At 40.9% G+C, this 22,340-nt stretch overlaps 1 protein-coding gene across 1 annotated transcript in view; it reads right to left on the reverse strand.

Annotated features, from left to right (window-relative positions):
• Window positions 1–6,488: 6,488 nt before the first annotated feature.
• Window positions 6,489–22,340, reverse strand: part of scn1laa (sodium channel, voltage-gated, type I-like, alpha) — a gene marked incomplete at its 3' end in the record, with an annotated part of 37,396 nt that continues 21,544 nt past the window's right edge. Inside the window, 12 exon segments of the mRNA XM_080785967.1 lie at window positions 6,489–7,681; window positions 8,546–8,816; window positions 9,134–9,231; window positions 10,456–10,594; window positions 11,877–11,933; window positions 12,095–12,370; window positions 14,274–14,396; window positions 15,275–15,448; window positions 16,110–16,264; window positions 17,248–17,404; window positions 20,889–21,368; window positions 21,513–21,869. Of these exon segments, the coding sequence (XP_080642093.1) occupies window positions 6,489–7,681; window positions 8,546–8,816; window positions 9,134–9,231; window positions 10,456–10,594; window positions 11,877–11,933; window positions 12,095–12,370; window positions 14,274–14,396; window positions 15,275–15,448; window positions 16,110–16,264; window positions 17,248–17,404; window positions 20,889–21,368; window positions 21,513–21,869 (3,480 nt within the window).

Consider the following 22,340-nt stretch of genomic DNA (forward strand, 5'->3'; position numbering starts at 1 on the left):
GTAAGCAACTAGGCAAATACTCATTCAGCAGCTTTGTCGTAGTCACGTAGTGACATGCTTGATCAGGAGAAGCATCATGTGAGCCATAAAGCACTGAAGGGTGTGGTGCAGACTGATAATCACATCATCATTGGAAGGGATTGGCAGAAATAATCAGCACTTTGCCATCCGCCTCTTGTTTACTGCCCTCCAGCTTCAGCAGTTACACTAGGCAAAAGCTATGGTGGACTGTGTTGAATGTTTGGCCTGTGATTAATAATTAATAAAATGTTCCAGCCACTTAAGATGATAATAGCTTCCGGCAGCGCCCACAAAGCGCCACTCAAAAAACAGATTATAGCATTTTGACAATTAAAAAAAGAAAGAAAAAAAATATATAATGTTGGATACAGACACACAGAGCACAGAGAATTAAAATATGATAAACAAACCACAAACAAAGACATTCATAAGCATTAAGCACCATCTTTGGCCATTTCTGACCAACAAATAACAATATCATGCAACATCATTGGCTAGAGTAAATGCAATATCCTGAAAGAGATCGAGAGAGGGGGAAAAAGCAAACGATCAATGAAAAATGAACCATTTACAGTTGAGTGCTCATTACAGTTGGCATGTGAAATGGATGCTGAGAAATTAGACTTTTACAGAAGTGGCCCTAACAGGAAAAGCTAGCTCTTAATGCTTGTTTTAATTGTCTGTGGTCACTAGACATAGTGAGACTCACAAGTGAAAATTATTATAAGTGATGATGCTTATGCAATGACTCTGTTTACCAGTTTGGGATGATTTTGAAATGAAAGACTATACAGTATCTCCTTTGGCAATGCTTAGGATTGCTACTGTATGTTTTTGTAAAATTAAATATCACCTATATGCGGGTAAGAGTTTGGTAACCACTTATTCTATATTGAGATTGCATGTTTGGATATTCAAATTGGTAGAAAATGAGGTGTGAGGAAAATGTAAACTCAAATCACATACTGTTAGCTGGGAGGGAATTCATGAAAATGGTGCACTAGGAGAATAACAATTCTCGGAACCATAATGTGTCACTAGAGGTGACCGAATCTTCTCCGTGGCCGGTCAAATTCCTATTTGCTCTGCCCAGTCCCTGGGTGTTTAAATGTCTCATCTCAACATTAAAAGTCTCCCTGGCTTTTTACTTTGTTTGACTAAGCATATACCATTATATTGTATGTACTTCTGCTTTCTCTTTTGCTTTGTTTCTTATTTTCTTGCCACTTTTCTTTAGCACTTTGGTTTGTCTTCGGTCACAAGATATGCTTTTATTGAAGGTACCAAAAACTACTACTAAATTGGGAGATACTGCCTTCAAGGTGTATGCTCCACATTTATGGAAAACAAATTGAAGTTGAATGTCCAGCTTGTTTTATTTACTACTTTTAAAAGACTCTTAACTGACCTCACACTAGACGAAGGCATATGCACCTGCTTTTTGTAATATTTGGTTATAAGGTTTTGTTTCTTTGTGTATGTGCTTGTGTATTATTTTTGTACTATGTGTCCATGTCATGTATGTACAGTATGTAAAGTCATTGCTGTAAATGTTCTTGCTTGTATACAGGGCGCCATTGAAAAAGAGACCCTGGTCTCAATTGGATTCCCCTGAAATAAAGGTTTCAATCAATGTAAATGTGCTATATAAATTAACTTTGATTTGATTAGATTAGATTAGAATTCTTTCCTTTGGTGAACAGTGGTTCTCCGGGGGGCCCCAAGGGTCCTTGATGGGGTTCATGCAAGGGATCCCTATGTCAAAATCGATATATAATCAGTTTAACCCTGTACATCTGGCTATTTGAAAATAACCGATCTACAAGCTCATAATGCGTCGTGAATACATAATCCTTCTACCCTAATTGAAAAGCGGGGGCAAAACAGTATGACCGTTTATCCGTTCCGCTTCTCCTACCAAACCACTCCGTTTGCACACCTCTCTCCTTGCAGAAATAATACTGCATGCCATAGGAAACCATGACAGACAGTCGGGATGCGCACTAAGACACACCAACAGTCCGATATGCGGAAATAATGGTTCGACTTCCGCTCGAACTGCGCTGCTCCTGTGCTCGCGGTTATGTTTAGGTTAGGGTTTGAGATGGTTGTCGATGTCGGACTAATGACTGTCTGACAATGACTAGTCCAATAGTCCGACATGCCAATAGTCCGACGTTACTGCTCGCCCAGTATTCATAATGTCCACACACACTGCACTTGGACAACTTGGCACCTATAGGGACATGTGGCCACCTGCACAACTGGACGAGTAGGCACCTGGACAACTGGGCACCTAGACAATTGGGCAACTGGACAATTGGGCAAATGGACAACTGGGCATCTGGACAATAGGCACCTGGACGAGTGGACACCTGAACAGGTGGCCACCTGGACAACTGGCCACCTGGATGAGTGGGCACCCAGACAACTGGCCACCTGGATGGCGAGGCGTGGCGTGGTGCTAGACCGAGACCAGCCCGAAGGCCGGTCGACTTCTAGTTGGACAACTGGCCACCTGGATGAGTGGGCACCCAGACAACTGGCCACCTGGATGGCGAGGCGTGGCGTGGTGCTAGACCGAGACCAGCCCGAAGGCCGGTCGACTTCTAGTTACACAAATACATATTATTCTGACGGTCCTTAACATGAAATCATTTGAGAACCACTGAATGATGCTGATGGAGCAGGTTTCTGTCACACCCTAAATCATAGTGGGAGACATCATGGTTTGATTTACACTATATAGCCTATCATGAGTTCAGCCTCTTCAGCGAGAGGACCAGCTGTCATCCACCAGGAACAGCTGCTCTCCACTGCCCATCCTCAATTATCCATTTAAGCTTGACATGGCAAACCAGATTTGTCCTTACTGCTGCACACTGACTAGCCTAAATGACACAAATCATCTAATTTGGTAAACAAACCAAGAAATATTGTACTGTAGTGCTGGTATAAAATGTCAGTTCCTGCGTTGTAGCAGAGAGAAAAACTGTAGAAAAACAAATGAAAGATAAATATATACTGCCGTAACAAAGATACAAAATGTATTTCAGACAACAAACAAAGAAGAATAGGCCTATTACAGAATGTCAGCATCTGTTGAACCAGTCAATCATCAGACAGATTCAATATCTGTATGGGAAAGGATTTGTTTCTATACTCTGCAGCAGTTAGTATAAGTTGATTAGTTCCATTCTTAACTTCAAGTCCTCCATAAAGAGCAGACCTACTGTATATGGAACCTGTTCCATTTACAATTGTATAAATTGTATGAAAGTATAGCCTATAAATTGTATGAAAGTATATATTATTTATCATATTTATTCACAGAGATCGGTGCAGGTATAGGTAAAAACACACAAAGATTCCCAAGTGGCATTTCTTTCTCTGCCTGGAGGGAATGCACAAACAAAATGTCATAGAAATCGCAGTTATCAAACACTGTGTTCATGATTTGAGGCATTGAAATGTGTTCAAAACGGACCACTCCTGCAAACTTTGGAAGCCAATCTTAGCCAATCACAATGGAATGTGAAAAATCTGAAAGGCTTTTTTAATGACTATTGACTATATAGATACTGTGTACCAAGTTGCGTGATGTTTGGAAAAAATCACATCTGTGTGAACTGAGCGGTGCAGTGTGTGTGTGTGTGTGTGTGTGACCCCAATGCGACCCCAATTAGCTGATTGCTTAGTGTGAATGAACAATGTGTGACCCGACGACCCCAATCATTTGCAGGGGTCAATAGGTTATACTCTGAACAGACATAGGGACAGACAAAGTCAATGTGAAAGTGTACTGTCAAATGTGTTTTTGCAAAAATCGGCCTCATGTTGGCGTATAACAGGCCCATGTGAGAAATGTTGGGCAGAGGTGGCACCCAGGGAGTGTGGGTGCAGTTCACTGCGACCAGAGCAAGCCAACCGATTAGCTGTTCACAGATGGATACACACAGACGGACAGACGGGGTGTAAAGCATAGTCTCGGCCATGCCTTCGGCCTGGCGGATGAAAAACAAAACAAAAAACACATGCCACTTAGTTTATACACACATTTGCGCTCGACAAGGACCACAATGGAAATAAGCTCTTGAGATTGTTTGTTTTATACCTTTAACTGATACTATATGAAATTTGTCAATCAATCAATCAATCAATCAGTTATTGGACTGAATAGGTGAAATATATCATTTTACAAGTCACCACTGCTGTTTCAGTATGGTTTTCGTTCCTTGAGTGACAATTGATCTGTTAAGCTAAACCGCATCCCATAGCCAGGATGGACAATTTGAGTGATTGTTAGGCAACATGAGACATAAATGAGACATGTTGTACTGTATAATACAGTATAATCTAAAACTGTAGGTGCAATAACAGAAATAAATGTTTTACAGACTTCCTTGAGGTATATGTAGTCTTTATTTTTGGGGCTTTTCAGTGAGATGGGTTATAGCAATATCTTGCATGCAGTTCAGTCATCCTCTACAGCATAATTCATAAATGAGCGATGGGACCTGTTGAAATCTATGTAATCAAAACATTCATTGTTTATGTATATTATATAGTATACATATTGAACATTTTCATTACATGCAAAATATACTATATTTTCTTAATATGGAACAACAGATAGTTGTGTCACAATGTATGTTTTTTTTTATACAATGGATAGAACAGACAGAAATAATGCTTCTAGAACTATTTAAAAAAATGTAAACAAAGACAGGAAACAGCCAAGATCACAAAAGATGTGTCATGCTATGTCCTGGAGACAATCATGTTCAGAACTGTCCGAACCTTCTTTTATTTATCTTAGATATTTAGTATGATAAGGAATGAGAAGTAAACTGTGATTACAGTTTACCGAAGTACAGCAATATGCAAAACATCCCATGAAAAACCCTCTCATATTCAAATCATTAGATCAAGAGGCAAGTTTCTGAATAAAAAAAGTGCAGATTGAAAAACAGTATATGTTGTGCAGGGAGCATGGCCATATAACAATGCCATTAATGAAACACTGGTTTATTCCTTAAAAAAAAGAAAACGGAAGATAATTCCTAAATGTAACAGCTCATAGTCATCTTTCTGCTTTTAAAAGATACATCATGTCCATGTCCAGATAAAACCAATACATGAATATATTTTATTATATACTCCAAGAACGTTTTCTTACTATTAATTCCATAATATGAAATATCATAAAATACAAAATAAAAGACAAGGAAAGAGAAGGTGCATATAGGTTTTAAACCACAATTTAGAAGATTGTTAAGGGTCACATTTCATGTTCTTTGTAAGACCTTTTGTGGTTAATCAAAGCTTCATACTGTACCAATTACTTTACAGTGTGCAAAGACCACTGGATTTATTTTAGAGTAATTTCGTGCTTCTGTACTGAGAGAGCATGGTGGTTTTTGAAATGGTACGTTTTTAGTGTTATAATGCCTTTTTTACTTTAATTGTGTGTCCTGATGAAGATCTAATGACCGAAATGTCGAATAAATAGCTATTTCTTTTAGCAAGTTCCTGACAGTGTGCGGGGTCCTCTTCTTTGTCATTCAGAGATCCCCTTTTGACTTTACTTGGCTACAAAAGCTTTTTACAGAGGTTCTACATAGTGAAGCTAAGTTCAGCTAATGTGTGAACAATTACAGTTGAATCAACAAATGTTTAAAGTGCTAACAGAGTATAAGTCTTATTGTTCCGAGTTGTGATGTGATTTATTTGGACTGTATGCTCAGGAAATGTTTGTGTAATGTGTTGTAACTCCCATAAGATATATAATATTAATGTATACTTACATGGTACTACATATCCTCACAAGGCATGGCAGAGGCGATGGTGATAGTAGATTCTAACATGCATAATCATGGCTGAGCATTCATGCAGGCTTGCAACTCTAATGAACTGCAGCTTCCATTGTCCCTTGGATCTGGCAAGAGAGTCCAACACTAGCTTTAAAGCAATGCCATTTAATTTTTCCAAGACTAACCTTGAAGCAACTTCTATATTTCTTTATTTCTTTCTAAATAAAAATAAAATATATAAAACAACAAGCCAAGTATTATCATTGAAATGAAATATAGTTTGTCTGAAAAATAATTAACAAAATAATACAACAATATAACCATTTCAAGAAACTCAATAAATAGCTTCAGAAGTTAAAACATTACTTTAACTATATGCGGAAATGCTCAAAAGTGTACCCATTGTTACACATTCTAACTCCTTACATTAATACCAGCGAAAATAAATGGTTTGAAGCAGCCTGAATGTGGTGAGTGATTGTTTTGTTTTAGGCACAAACCTACAGTATTATAGTCTCAAGTAAGCATTGTCAGTTTGGCATAGATATCCACATAAAAAGGGAGTCCAATGGATGTACAGTATTAGTCACCTTCAAAGGCTGTAAACAATATGTCATTTTAATTAAACGTCTTTGTTGCATCTTCTATAATTCCTTACAAATCTTCCTCCTTAACGTCTTTGCCAGTGACCTCTTTTTCACTTCGGTCTTTTTCGTATTTGTTTTTGTCTGGTGTTGTCACACTGTCATACGAGGGCGGCGAGACTGTGGAGGGTGTCGAGTCATTTTTATCCGAAGCAGGAATGACATTTAATTTGTCCGTGACTAGGTCCTCTTTATCACAGAGACTCTCCCTGCTTCCAACCCTCTCTTTTGACGTGTTTGAGGGTCTAAAGGCAGTGCGCAACACCAGGTATCGTCTAAATGCTCTTTGTATGGTCATAGCCGACATGTCTTCCTGTTTGCGGCGGAGGGTGGAGGTGATAGGTTCGTAGGATACCTTTGAGGGGTTGGAGGCCATGAAGCGCTCCTCCATCTGCCCCCTCAGCATGTCCATTTCCCCGCCCTCTCCCAGGACACGTTTGGTGAATGCAAACAGAATGTCCAGGCAGTGAATGCGCTCACCGCTCACCATTGGCAAATCCATAGAGATGAGTTGGACCTTGTTGGGTTTGGGTATGCGTAGTGGAGGGGCCAGGGAATCTGCAAAGTCAGACAAGTTGGCAAACTTCACAAACTGGGTAACACGAGGGTCAAATCTCTCCCAGACTTCGTAGAACATCTCAAAGTCGTCCTCGCTCAGTGGCTCAGTGCTCTCCTCAGTGGCCACACTGAAGTTCTCCAGAATGACCGCAATGTACATATTGATCACAACAAGGAAGCAGACGATAATGTAGGTGACAAAGAAGATAATCCCCACAATTGGGCTTCCACAGTCTCCCTTGATGTGGCTACCTGGATTCTCTTTCTGGCTGTCACAGTCAAATTCGTTGTTGTTGAGAATGGGAGCCAGTAGGTCACTCCACCCTGCTGAGGTGGTGATCATGAATAAACAGATCATGCTGTTGTAAAACGTCTCAAAATTGAAGAGGTCATCGATGCCATCCTCTTTCTTGACGTAAGCGAAGTTCGACATTCCGAAGATGGCAAAGATAAACATCACTAAGAAGAGCAGGAGTCCAATGTTGAACAAGGCAGGAAGTGACATCATCAAGGCAAACAAGAGTGTGCGAATTCCTTTGGCACCTTTAATGAGACGAAGTATGCGGCCGATCCGAGCCAATCGGATTACTCTGAACAAAGTTGGCGACACAAAATATTTCTCAATAATTTCTGAGAGAAACATACCTGGAAAATAGAAATAGAAATATATAAGATTAACAATGTAACAAGTAGCAAGCTTATTATCACAAAACAAGAAGCCTGTAAAATACATACAAATAAAATAATAAATAAGCGTGGTCGCACATCGCGTGCACGTCAGATTAAAAATAAAGAAAGAAATATATATATATAAATATATAAATATATATATATATATATATATATATATATATATATATAACCAAACGTTCCTGGCACAGATTGTGTATAAAACATTATCATTGGGCAGGGCAGCTCAGAACCCTGGTAGCATGGATAACAAAATATAGAAACAGGATGGGTTGACAAATTCATGCCCAGATATTCCATCTTTTTTATTTAATTTTCTTTTAAGAAATGTTATATGGAGGAAATGTAAAATTGACAATGATGAATGGATAAAATGCAATTTGGTGTGCACACACACCCATGGCCATATATGACTGAACATATAGACTTGGCATTTGAAACACATTGACAACGCAATAACAACCCTTTCGTTATCAGCCCAAATATACGATTGCCCCACAACACCAATGTGGGCACTGCACTCCCTGCGGCAGTGTGGGGGTGTGGAACGCGTGTGTGTAATTTGAAGTTGGTGGGGCGAACGGGTCTGAAGTTACGTGCATTACAGAAAGACATACAGAGACGTGGTGCATTTATAGATAGATAATAATTGCTATTGCTCAGGGTGGGATCTCTGTCGGTTCTCTGCTCTACATGTAAAGTGTCTTGAGACAACTTGTGATTTGACACTTTAGTAAAAATTGAATTGAATTGAATTAAATGCAGGGAAATAAAATCATTGAACACAGATCAAAATGATCATTCAGAAGTCCGTCTTACCAATAACTGACAGAATAACTACGATGAAATCAAATATATTCCAACCATTGGTGAAATAGTACTGGCGCAGAGAGATCATCTTCAGTACACACTCTGCGCTGAAGAGGACGACGAAGATTAAATTGATCCGGTAGAGAACGTTGATCTTTTCCTGAGTCTGGTCATCCGTTTCCACCATCATGGTGACCATGTTAAGGCATATGGCAACCATGATTACAATGTCAAAGGCTTGCGTTGTGGTGAAATCGAAAATGTATCCTTGAATCTTGTTCTGAAACGGAGATAAGGATAAAACAAAAAAAATAAACGATAAGGGAAACATGTTCATGAATACATTTAAAACATGCCATGCTTAAACACAGAGGGCCCTATTTTGCATGTACCGTACTTAAGACACGCAAAATAGGGCCCTGGAAGTTTCAGTGTTCATTTAATTCCAAGAGGTGTAAAATGTCCTCTTATTTTAGCATAGAGCTACATACAGTAGTACATTCACTATAACACTCCATGGTTCCTAATACAGAGAGTGTAAAACTTTCTTTGTTAAATTAACACTGATAGTGATATAATATGGATGTTTTGACGTACTGCTGGTCTAGGAATAGGCTTTTGTGGTTTCTTGGAGCCCAGCTTTTTCATGGCATTGTAATACTTCTTCTGTTCTTCAGTCATGAAGATGTCTTGACCTCCAAAGTAAAGAGAGAATAAAAGGCAATGTTAAATCATTGTAAACGTTGTTAACTTTATTTGACCCAGTGGGTCTGGACCGGTGGACCCCCAGGGGGGCCCCACATGATTTAGGAGGTGTCAATTTAAGGACTTTTAGTACCTCGAGAAAGAAGGAAAGAAAAGAAAAAAGACCATTGCTGCATCAAAAGTAATCAACAAACTATAGTATAAAGACTGGTCAAACATTGGCCAATTTGTCAAAGATTATATGTCAAATATTGTTTTGTAATTAGCCGATCTACAAGCTCACAATAGATCTGCTATTTTCATGTCTGTGTAACCGAGTCAAACTAAATATAATGCCTCAACTCGTAGAATTCCAAGTGCTTGTGAGGGGACCAAGTACACATCCGACCTCAACTATTCGTTTGTAAAGGGTTAATTGTCTACACCAGGCCGAAGGCATGGAGAGAGAGTATATTTTGCACTTTGTCCGTGTGTGTGTCCGTGTGTGTCCCTGTGTGTGTGAGTGTGTGTGTCCGTCTGTGTAGTGTGTACAGCTAATCTCCGGCACCTTTCGATGCCAAATTTTGCACACACACTCCCTGGATGCCAACGATGAACCTCTGCCCCAACGGCCTGTTATAGCGACACCAGGAGACCAACTTTTGAAAAAGGTTCTTTTTTATATTACTCCTCCAGATTCTGTCCAAAACTCCCGCAAATCGTTACACACTATCTCTATAGTCATGTGTTCAAGACGGATCTGTCCGATATTTCATATTCCATCCTAATTGGCTAACATCGGCTTTCAAAGTTTGCAGGATTTGCCCGTTTTGAACAAAAAGCCTCAAATCATGAACGCAGCATGCAATTTACGTGAAATCTTTCACATACTTTTCTACTAGGCTGAGGAATATATCCCACCCTTTTCACATTGGCCTGTTATAGCGCCACCAACAGGTGGACCTTTGCAAAACACATTTTTGGAACATAATGCCTCAAATCATCCAATTGCCATCCAGGGCGTAAGAAGAAATGGCACCCTTTTCACATTGGCCTATTATAGCGCCACCAGGACGCCACACCCTGACCTGCCCTGGTGGAGACCTGTCCCCCGAGGGGCACTTTTTCTAGTTCTCCTCTGGATTCTTCTACAATATTATTACAAATGTCTAGAAGTGCATAATAGAAAGGCACATAATCTACAGTAATATAAAACAAATAATCGGATTGTACACTTATCTTTTTCTTCTGCTGATTGAAGTTGTCTATGATGACACCAATAAAAAGGTTGAGTGTGAAGAAGGCTCCAAAGATGATGAATACCACAAAGTATGTGTACATGAAGAGATTAATCTCATACTCAGGTTGGTCATCCTGACAAGACACAACAGAGACAATGCAAAGGAACAGAATTTTAACATCAATTATTCTAAGACAGTCAGTGTATATTTATTTCAGATACAAATGCAAAGACTACCAAAACTACCAAACTGATATTAAAGCAGCAATCCATTTTGTTTTAATGAACAAAACTTTATCTCATCTGACTATCAACAGTAGAAATGTTGACGCTTGCATTGGGATCCAGGTTCATATCAAGGGTAGGACTTAAAACAACAACTTTAAGTACAAAGGTTTTGCAATAGTGGAGTTGATATACAGGATTCAACTGCAGGCCCGCAGGCAAATTGAGTGGAAAAGTGATCTTTAAGGCAATCAGATGGGACTTTTCTGTTTGGATGTATGGGCTGTCAAGGCCAGAAAGTCGTTTTTTGCCACTCAGTAGGCGACGCTCCGGTATAACTTCCAGGTATGATGATGATGTCACGTGAATACGTTGATGGTGGTATCTAAAGTAGGGGGCTGTTAAGCCCAAACCACACCAAAGGGTCGGGTTGGGATAAAACAGTTTTAAGGTAAACCACACCAATGGAACTCATTGAGTTGCAATGAGTTGCATTGGTATGGTCTACTTTAAAAAAACGTTTTGTCGCAACCCGACCCCTTTGGTGTGGTTTGGGCTTTTGGGCACTCAGAGCTGACTAGGATTGCTAGGTGTTTAGGAGGTTGCTAGCTGGTTACTAGGGGATCCCATGATAATAATAATTCTACAATGTATTACATTATATTATATATTATGTATAATATGTATTTGTTTATTGAAACTTAAATATCTCAGTTCAAGTATGAAGAGTTTCAATAAGACTGAAAACACTGTCTAGGTTCAATCCCTGGCCAAGACATACCAGGCTATAAAAATTGTACCCAATGGCTTCCTGCTTGGCATCAAGGGTTTGGGGATATGTCCAGTACATCTTGTACTTGTACATCAAGCTACCTCATACTACAGGAATAGGAGAAAAGCTTTGTTTAGGAACTGTTGATTCCAAAGGCTACTTTACCTAAATGTATGTGTAAGATTAGAGATGTCCCGATCAAGTTTATTTTGCTCCCGATGCGATTCCGATCATTTGATTAACAGTTTTTACAAAATCTCATTGCTTCGGAGCCGATTTCCGATCACCCAATCCGATCGGGACAACCCTATGTAAGATGATAGGGGCCAATAATTGCAGAGTAAATAAGTAAGACCATTAGCATGCTAGATTGCAGTTGGTCCACTAAACAGGCTGTCAAAATATGTAAATATAAGTACCAAACTGCGAGAGTCCACAGCAGCATACATAATATCCATCCAGCCCTTGAATGTTGCCTGTATAGACAAAAAAAATGTAATTTATAAAAAATACAGTTTCATTATTTAAAATATGTACTTTAGAATGTAAAGTACATATTTTAGAATGTAATAAACTTGCCCATCCAAGAATAGTATGACAAATACGAAATACTATCCATCTTATGTGACATACTCACCACTTCCAGCAGTGCAAGGTAACCCGCGCCAACATTGTCAAAGTTGATCTTGACATTCTTCCAGCGAGCGGTTAGGTTTCCCAGTCTGAGGCATTCTGTCTTATTAGCGACCTCCGTCGGGAGGAAACTCACTCCATTGGTCACATTGACACAGTGGTAGTACTTCCCCGCAAACAGGTTGACCCCCATGATGCTGAAGATCAGCCAGAAGATAAGACACACCAGCAGCACGTTGAAGATGGAAGGGATGGCTCCCAACAGGGCATTGACAACCACCTGCACAGTAACACAGGAACACTGTTCACACTATGTCGCTACACAGCACAAATCCTGGGTGGAGAGAAAGCTAAATTAGAGATTTCACTCTAACTCAGATTTGTGCTGTATAGTGCTGATGTACATCATATTTTGGTAATGGTGAGAATAGGAAAACACAAGAGTAAAACATCTAACAGCAGCAAACAGTATATCGGCATGAGCTCGTCACAAGCATTACATAACAGCACAGCTCACTCACGCCATTGACACCAGCAAGGTAAAAGCTTTGGGAAAGAATGAGGAAAGGAGGGTGGAAACTAATAGAACTATATGCATCATATATGTGTGTATATTATATGCCTGTTGCATGTGGTCTGTACTGTATTTTCTCTTTTTATTTTGGTTGGTTACGATTGCATGGTAGAACACAACAAAACAGAAAAACCTTGTAGAGGCAGGAGGAAGTCACAACAATTTGTTTACTGTAAATGAAGAACAAAACAAACACATATAGAGAAAGAATAAGTTTAAAGGCACCCAGCAACAAACATCCCAACAGTGCAGCTTCAGAGGCGCAGGGGCAGAGATGTAAATGAAAGCCATTCATGCGGACGGGGGAATTCACCACGTGAGGAGAGACCATCATCATGATAGCAGGGCTGCGAATCTAGACAACCACAACATTCTCCCAGCCAATCAATAGCAGCTCCATTGATTTCAGCAGCTGGCAACCCTCCCCCCCCCCAACAATTACATAAGTTATCAACCCTTGTTCAGACCAGGCTTGTATTACACTAGTTACACTATAGTCATAATGCATGTTCTTGTAGCTTTGATATACAAGTTGCAGAGTCATTCAAAGAATAACATGAAGCATCACTGTTGTTCTGTTACAATGCAATTTGGGAACTAAGCAATCAACTTGTGAGGTAATCTGCCATGTAACAGCTATTACAGCTGAAGCGATGTTGAATTTTGTTAGATCCTTGTGTTGAATAGCTACCCAGGCAAATTTGAAGGCATGTTTTGATGAATGTTGTATACTGCACAACTCAACAATGTTCTGAAATGTAAGATGTACATAGCTGATAATAACCATGTCAGAACATTAGATTTATGGCTCCCCATCCAAAGAAATACAGTAGGAGTCTAGTCTTATTGGTCAGAACTTACTGTCTAGAGTAGACGGTCAAAGTCTCTTTAAGAGAAGCTGGTTCACCCTAGACTCTAGGCAGTGGCGGTAGAATGTTCCATGGGCCAGAGAGAGAGAGAGAGAGAGAGAGAGAGAGAGTATACAGTTTACTACCACCCCCCCACGGGCACCGAGGCAACTGCCTCTACAGCTCTACTGCCTCTACGATATCGCCACGCCTGACTCTAGGGTGAACCGGCTTCTCTTATAAAAGAGACATGACAGCACAACAAAATTAGCCAGTAGCTGGACAAAATGAAGGTACCAGGACTTTTAATTGTACATATTGTCAGAATCAGATTTATTTATCACCATTTATGTGTTAAAGGTGTAATTTTGAGACGTGTTTCCAATTTCCCCAAATACAGTACAATGTCAGTAAATGGCAAATCGCAAAATTAATGGACAATATTTTCACATATTATTATGCCGATCGGGTAGACATAATAACCCAAGACTCTACCAAAGCTCGAGATGGCTTTTAAAGACAAATTGGTCAACCATGACAGCTGGAGCAGAGGGAAAAGGAAAGAATAGGAATGTCTCAATTCCATGCTTTGAATTACATACTGTTTTATAGGATGGCACTGCAGCAAAGCTCATTTGTGTTGCTGCTCTTTGTCTGTCTACAGCACACTCGTGCTCGGGTGACAGTGACATGAAACACTATGACGATGTGAGCTGTGATAGGGGGGTTGGGTGAGAGAGTATGGGGTGGGGGGTTCTTACTCTCATGCCCTCAAACCGTGACAGGGCTCTCAGGGGCCTCAGCGCTCTTAGGGTCCTGAGTGACTTGATAGCGCCGAGTTCTGAATATCCAATGGCGTTGGCTACCAAGCTGACCATTGACACCTGGAACACAAACACAACGCACGCACACAGACACACATGCACGCACACACACACACACACACACACACACACACACACACACACACGCACACACACGCACACACACACACACACACACACACACACACACACACACACACACACACACACACGCACGCACGCAGGCACACACACACACACACACACACACACACACACACACACACACACACACACACACACGATAAGTCAATGGATCTGCTTCAAAAATAGGCATGACAAAGGTTGCTCACCTCACAAAGGTGAGCAACTCTCACAGCCACAACACTAGAGGGAGTATAAATAATGATCTGGTGCCACCCACATATAGAACAAATATGGGTAAATTCACTTTCCACAGCACTGCCACTCAGGTGTGGAATGCCCTGCCCCCTTCCCTCAAAACAAACAAATCACTGGCTTCCTTTAAAACCGGTCTGAAAAATCACCTATCAATGTCAGCGGATCAAAAGGAGAGAAGATGACTGCCCAACCACCCTATACCTCCCCACAGAGTGATTTATTTGTATTTAGATTTTTTGGTATTTACACCTGTAAATAGTTATCATGCTTTTGAGGTATCTCGATTACTGTCATCGTGTTGTGAATGAATGCATGGGACCCGAATGGAAACAAGACCGCAGGGTCTTTTTTCGGTGCTATCCTTTTGGATAAATGTGCTTTGACTGTACCATGTACTGTTTTGCATTTGTTATTGTCTAATAAAATATCAATCAATATCAATCAATCAATTAATCAATCAAATGACAGTAAACATTTCTGTTCTCCCATGTGTTGGTGCTAAGTGGAGACTTGCTTTTTGGGGGGAGGTGGTGAGGGGTGGGGGAGGGCGTACTTACGTCTACAATGAGGAAGTCCAACCAGCACCAGGCATTGGTGAAGTATTTTGCAAATCCATATGCCGTCCACTTCAGCAGCATCTCCAGAATGAAGATGTAAGTGAAGATTTTGTCCGCATACTCCAGCACGGTTTTAATAGTCTTTCTCCTCTCTATGTAAACGTCTTCAAATGCCTGAATGGGAATATGAGCGAAGTAAGAAGTCTCACCGACTCACCCGGACACTGAATAATACAACTTGCTTGGCTCTATTATTAATATTCAAATATGTTTATACAATGTTTGACCATATTGTACACAGTACTACACACACAAACACACACACACACACACACACCGCACGCACACGCACACACACACACACACACACACACACACGCGTCTGACTAGTCAGCTGAGCTCCCAGCCTACACTCCACACTACCGTAGCTCCCCTCCCCCGCCTCGCCTCCCCCTCACACAGTCACAGTTCATATTTGTTTGTTCAAATTTCAGCACGCGCTTGTTCAACTCTCTCGAACAAACTAGTCGGGTGACAATAACGATAAAGGATTACACTTTTGTTATCAATGCTTCTCTGATGTGCCTAATCTTCCGACGGCAGCATGGCTTTTTTGTGATTGATTTTCCACATTGACACTTTCAAAGGCTATGTACAGTAGGCTAGTTTGTGTGTGTGTGTGTGTGTGTGTGTGTGTGTGTGTGTGTGTGTGTGTGTGTGTGTGTGTGTGTGTGTGTGTGTGTGTGTGACACGTGTGTGCGTGTGTGCATGCGTGCGTGCGTGAGATGAGAGTAATCACAGACACCACAAAATACCATGAATCACTCAGACTTACCAGTGCCCCACTGCTCAGGAGAATCATGAAGATGATGAAGCTCTCGAACCACGCGTGTTCCACTATCTTGTAGCAAGTCTGTCTCAGTGTCCACCACATCTTCCACCGTCCCACCTCAACATTTACCTGGCAACACTGGAACTTGTGCACACAGCCTGAGAAGAGACAAAGGTACAGGGTGAGATGGGGTTCTGGGCTGGCCAGGCCATATGCTCACTACACTACATGAAACCTGGTGTCCCTATTCTGGGCATGTCACTGATGGAAATACATTTAAGATTAGTTATAAATAATTTTGTCATATTTCATCTTCAACTTCCATGTCCTGTTAGACAGAAGCCCGTAATCATTTCAGATTCAGTCTTTGTTTTGGTCTAGTCCCTGTCTTGCAGTGACCTTGTTATTACCATCCTAGTTCATCATAATGTCTTTGTCCCCACTCTGCTAGTCTTGATATTGTTACGGTGTCACTCTCCTAATGGAATGTACAACAAACTGATATGAACAGGGTTTGCCAGACGACAGAGAAAAGTGTTTTTTGCATGAGGACAGGTCAGCTGTTACTACAGTAGGTTAAGTCAGGGCTCTATCTACAGGTTGCTATAACAACAGCGTCCTTTATGCTTCGACTACTTCCTCGTCGCCAGAGCACATCATCCCTCGTCTGGCCAATAGGATTAGGCCAGCTCTGGATCGGTCATCACTACATCCGGATCATCTGTCATCACGGGACATGAACTCTGTCCTTGTCCAATCACAACAGAAAAACAACTGTGACGCCATCTTGATCATAAAAGCAATGTAATGTAATGTTTTCTTAAGTCACATTGACTGCATGGGTCTTAAAGTGACAGTTCCCTATTTTTCCTGTAATATCAAGATTTGACTTTTAACAATTATACATTTTTCCACTGGTTGACTGGATATGGTTTTTAAAGGTTTTTATCCAGATTTACCTAACAGTCACAATAAGCAAACATTTGGTGAAAACAGCCGACCAACAAGCTCACGAATTGTCACATTGCGGCAGAGTGTCAGCTAGAAAATTGTGTAAAAATCAGTGTAGAGCTAGAGGGGGAAAAGGAAGAGTATAAACTGGACAGGAAGAATAGAAATTTGGTCGATTTGTGCTATTCACCATCTGTAAAACAGGCGTCAGGATCCATGGACTCTTCCGGCTCAAGGTCCGGGGATTCCCCTCCTTCCCCTGGCATCTTGATGTCCACTGTGCTGCCTTCAGAGGAGCTCTTCTGATCTTCATCATCTTCCTCACCATCCATCTCACCATCCATCAGCTGTTGGAGCCACACAGTTTATTTAACTCTGACAATTAAAACATTGGTGCATTTAATATGCCACCTTGAATACCAGCTGATAACTGCACTGAACTCATGTAAATAAGTCTGGACATCTGTTACCATGGGTCACTGTAATGTAAGACTACTTGCTTATATCTACTGTAAGCTGAATCCACATCTTTTCAACAAGAGTCACCTCATTCCGTGCAACAATACATGCTGATGGACATTTAGCATTCAACGTCAAGTGAAAACTGGTTTAAATTTTAATTTCAGTTGCAGTAGATGTGTCATGGATATGAAGTCACTAAATGGTTCAATCAAGCGTGATGGGATATGCTCCAGTATTTTCATGTCTGGTACCTTTTTTTTAACCAAAGAATTAGCACCTTCTGTAATTATACATTACAAAACGGATTCACAGAGTCATATGGGGTGGCTGGACCCCATATGACTCTCCTTCGACTCTCCTTCGATTAAGGAGTCTGCATCACAGAACTGTGAAATTCAACACTCTCAGACAAAATAACTTTGGACTTTAATTGAATAAAAGTGAAGGTGAGTCAATCAAGTTACAGTACTTCCTATAGGGCTTTAAATAAACGGTTGTGGTTTTTCGACAGTTTTTCGTCACACAATAATTATATATATTGAACTATAGGATCATCAGCATACTACAGCCTGTACTATAAATAATATCAGGCTAGGAGTACACTAGGACCGTAAGTGATAAAATAATATTATACAGATCGCATTTGAATCTTGATTGACGAAAGGTTTGGTAACATAAACACTGTCGGTATTATACAGCAGCTATAATACATGGTCTTTCCCTCAACCTCCTGTTATGTACTTTGCTTAGGGTGTGTCAGCTAATAGGTTTGAGATGAATGCAGCCTGAATGCCTTCCTGGAGAATGCAGCAATACTGAGCTGTCCAGGGACCAGCTAATGTAGAACAGGGAATGATGTAAGCATGCTACTATGATATAGTGTAAGCACTAAAACACAACGTGCAATCCTGAAGACTTCAGCTACACTTAAGCTTCCTTCTATCCATTCTGTTCTTTACAGTACACATTGATTTGATTTGAGCGAAATTAAACATTATTTAAGTTACAGCTCTTCTTATTTAGTTATTAGTTTAGTATTAGTTTAGTAAAACGTCATATACTATACCCGAATTCAGCACATTAAACACATTTTAAGAATCCTAATTCTTAAATATACTGGGACTAACTTGATTTGGAAATGAGTGATCAAATGAAAATACCACGAGTTGGTACATGATTTATGACGTCACTAAGCAAAACTCATTGTTCCTTGTGATCAATGACTGGCCACTATCTCCTCCCTCCTCAACAAAACAAACTAAACAAATAGAATAAAGCAATTATAAATCCTAGTCATAAAGTTAGTGGTGCTGCTTGTTCATTTGAACGGGGGTTTGGTAAAATGAATATAAATGAAATGAAAATCAATAAAACTAGCTCACAGCATCACAACAGCTGCAAAACCAAATAAGTTAAGGAGGAGGAGGAGATAAGTACGCTAAAGTATACGGTCACACAAAGAAAGCTGAGCAATCCAATGAAAAGGTGAAAGTTGGATAGACAATCACCATTGACCACATTTATACAGCTGCCATTTTGCTCTAACATAATACTCAAGTGGGAAACCTATTTACCGCATATATCTAATGTGCGGCTGAGTATAGACATGGAAACGCCCCGCCTGCCTCTGATTGGCCTACCGACACTGCCCGTCTTGACTGTCCTCCGAGATGCGAGGTTACTCCGTGGTGGGAAATAATACAAGAGACAGCTTGGCACGTGAGACAGAAGGCAGCCTTGTAACTAACTTGTATTGCATGCCGTTTGCTTTGATTGAATAATTGATTTAACACACTTGTATGATGTACTATGCTTTGATTTGAGTGTGTACTTCTAAATGAAGTGTTAGTGTTGATTATCGTGTATTAATCTAATTATAGTAAATTAATATTATACTAAAAAGGATAAAGGTGAAGGGAAAAGAGACCTTTTTACAGTACAATAACGTTTCACGTTTACACATACAAATAAATGACACAATAATCACAAACAATTTGTGTTTACGGCGTACATGTTCAATCAATCACTCAATCAAAGCAAACGGCATAAACAATATTAGTTTGCCTCTTCTACAAAAATAAAACGTACAAGTTACAGGCAGTTCTCTTGTATCATACCGATACCGTATACTTGCATTATTTTCCACCACCTCGCAGCAGAGATCAGACTATCCAGGTGCAGTCAAGACGGGCAGTGTCGTTAGGCTAATCAGAGGCAGGCGGGGCATTACCATGTCTATACTCAGCCACACATTAGATATACGCCTATTAACCACCCATACTCCAGAGTATGGCGTGAATGCAAAATGGCTTCCATGTGACTGTGGTCAGTAGTTAGTGTTATGGACATTAAAGTGTTCTTACACAAGTTTCCTCTCACTGAAAATCTGGAAAGCATCTGTGAAGCAGCAGCAGTAACAAAAGGAGTTAAACGCATTACAATTCATACAAGGCGTTGCCAAATAACGCTTTGGTTATAATCAAAAGTCTTTAAAGAGACTCAATGAAACTGTTCTGAAAACATGTGGCAGTCAGCAACTACCAACAGATAGAGCCATGATGAGTGACATGCTTTATTCATACTCCATTGTACGACAGTGTCGTGTATCAAACGCACAGCGATGCCACGTGTTGTAAGCTTGCAGATCGGCTATTTTCGGTTTGCAACACCACTATACGACAAATTATAAATCAGAAACAAAGCAAACAGCCCCCTTAAGAGGAGGATGCAGCTCTCAAGCACTCAGACTTAAATGGCAAATAATGTAATCTGAACACTGGTATTTTCCTGTGTCTGTGGCCTCTCCTCGTTAAAGGGTCTTGGTATATGGAGTCTCCAGGGGAGACGGCATGTCACATGCTCATCCTCTTGTTGCCATGGACAGTGGGCTAAGTGCTTCAACATGACCACTGCCATTTAACATCCGACTTATCTAAAACAACAGACGCATCCGCCTAGAACCACAGCCAGTACTGAAATCACTCTGTGTACAACACACACTTAACACACACATGTGCACGGAAGTATGCACCTTAGTACTGACCCATGCCACGCACTCATCCGCATACGCTCACAGACAACACTGACTCCCCTTTATCTGGCTCTGATAGGCCTCATTTCTAGTTGTGTAGTTAACTCTTAAGCACAGCATGCATGGACATGATCAATACTTTTATATTGGTCATGGAATTCTATATGAACCCTTGTGTCCCTATTCTGGGCATGTACATAATAGGAAAAAGATTGGGCAAATCTACAAGCTCACAACGCATGTGAGCTTGTAGATTTTGTAGATTGGCTATTTTTCTATATTTGTTGTACAAGGAACAATATAGGGGGATTAAGGTTAAGAAATTAAAGCATGCTCACCACTTTGCTTCCGTCTATATCAGAGGAGAGGCTGCTGATGTCGTCCGTGTTAAGATTCTCAAAGTCCGACTCAACGTCAGCGATAGGGACAGTTACCGTAACACTGGGATTATGGATGAAGGACATGATGGAATCGTCACTCATGGTTTTGACTATGTACTTGTCTCCATTCTTGTCCACTCCTGTAACGTCCCCATTGCCGTTCTTGGAAAAGTCCTTGATGACATCCACAGTGGTGTGGTTGTGCGATAAAGGTCGCTGGAGGTCATCCAGGGTCTTGTCCTCGCACTCGTTCTGCCGTCGCTTCCTGCAACAGACGCTGCGGCAGGAGCGGCGAAGCAGGGACTTGACGAAGGCGACGCCGTTGTGGATTCGTCCAATGGCAATCTGCAAGTTGTTCATTTCAGTGTCGTCGTCGTTCGCTGTGAGGTTGTCGGCACTGAATGAGCTCAGCAGCAAGGCCAGGAACAAGTTCAGCACCTGTCACAAAATGACATCAAGTTAATCGTTTATTTAAGAAAAAAGATAATTTAATAAAATAAGGTGGTAATTGGTAAAAAAGCAAGAAAAAAAGTTACAAAGATACAACCATGAATGCAAAAGCAATGCTTAGAAACAACGTACCACCAGGTTGCCGATGACCATGACCATCATGAAAACGATGAGGCACATGGTCTGTCCGGCCACCTCCATACAGTCCCACATGGTCTCGATCCATTCGCCACACAACACCCGGAACACGATGAGGAACGAGTGGAAGAAGTCGTGCATGTGCCAGCGGGGAAGCTTGCAGTCTTCGGAGATCTTGCACCTACAGTCCCAGTAGTTCTTGCCAAACAACTGCATGCCCACCACAGCGAAGATGAACATGATGATGGCCAGCACTAGAGTCAGGTTCCCCAAAGCCCCAACTGAGTTCCCAATGATCTTTATCAGCATGTTGAGGGTCGGCCATGATTTAGCCAGCTTGAATACTCTCAGCTGTGTGTGTGTGGGGGGGGGGGGGGGGGGGGGGGGGGGGAAACACAGATCAGTTTTGATATATGAGCTCAAAACTATTCTACCTGAACATATTTGGCATTGGCTGGGTTTCCCGAACGCATTTAGTGTAAGACTTGTAGTGCCGCACATGCTCAGATGCCCTCTAGGCCGCACACAGAAGCCTGTGAACATAGACATTCTGTGCATAGATGTGCCACGCAATGGTAGGTCTACCATTGCGTGGCAGGTCTACCATTTTGAAATGTAATTTAATAATATTTGGACTGCTGGACAGTATATATATATATAGTCCAAATATTATTCAATTACATTTCAGAGTGGTAGACCTGAGGCCTGATGCCTACCATACCAGGCCTCAGGCCTGAGGCCTACCATTGCGTGGCACATCTATGCACGGAATGTCTATGTTCACATAGGCTTCTGTGTGCGGCCTAGAGGGCATCTGAGCAT

Source organism: Protomyctophum bolini (genome assembly GCF_963924005.1).
Source record: "Protomyctophum bolini genome assembly, chromosome: 16".
In the NCBI taxonomy this organism is placed as follows: Eukaryota; Metazoa; Chordata; class Actinopteri; order Myctophiformes; family Myctophidae; genus Protomyctophum; species Protomyctophum bolini.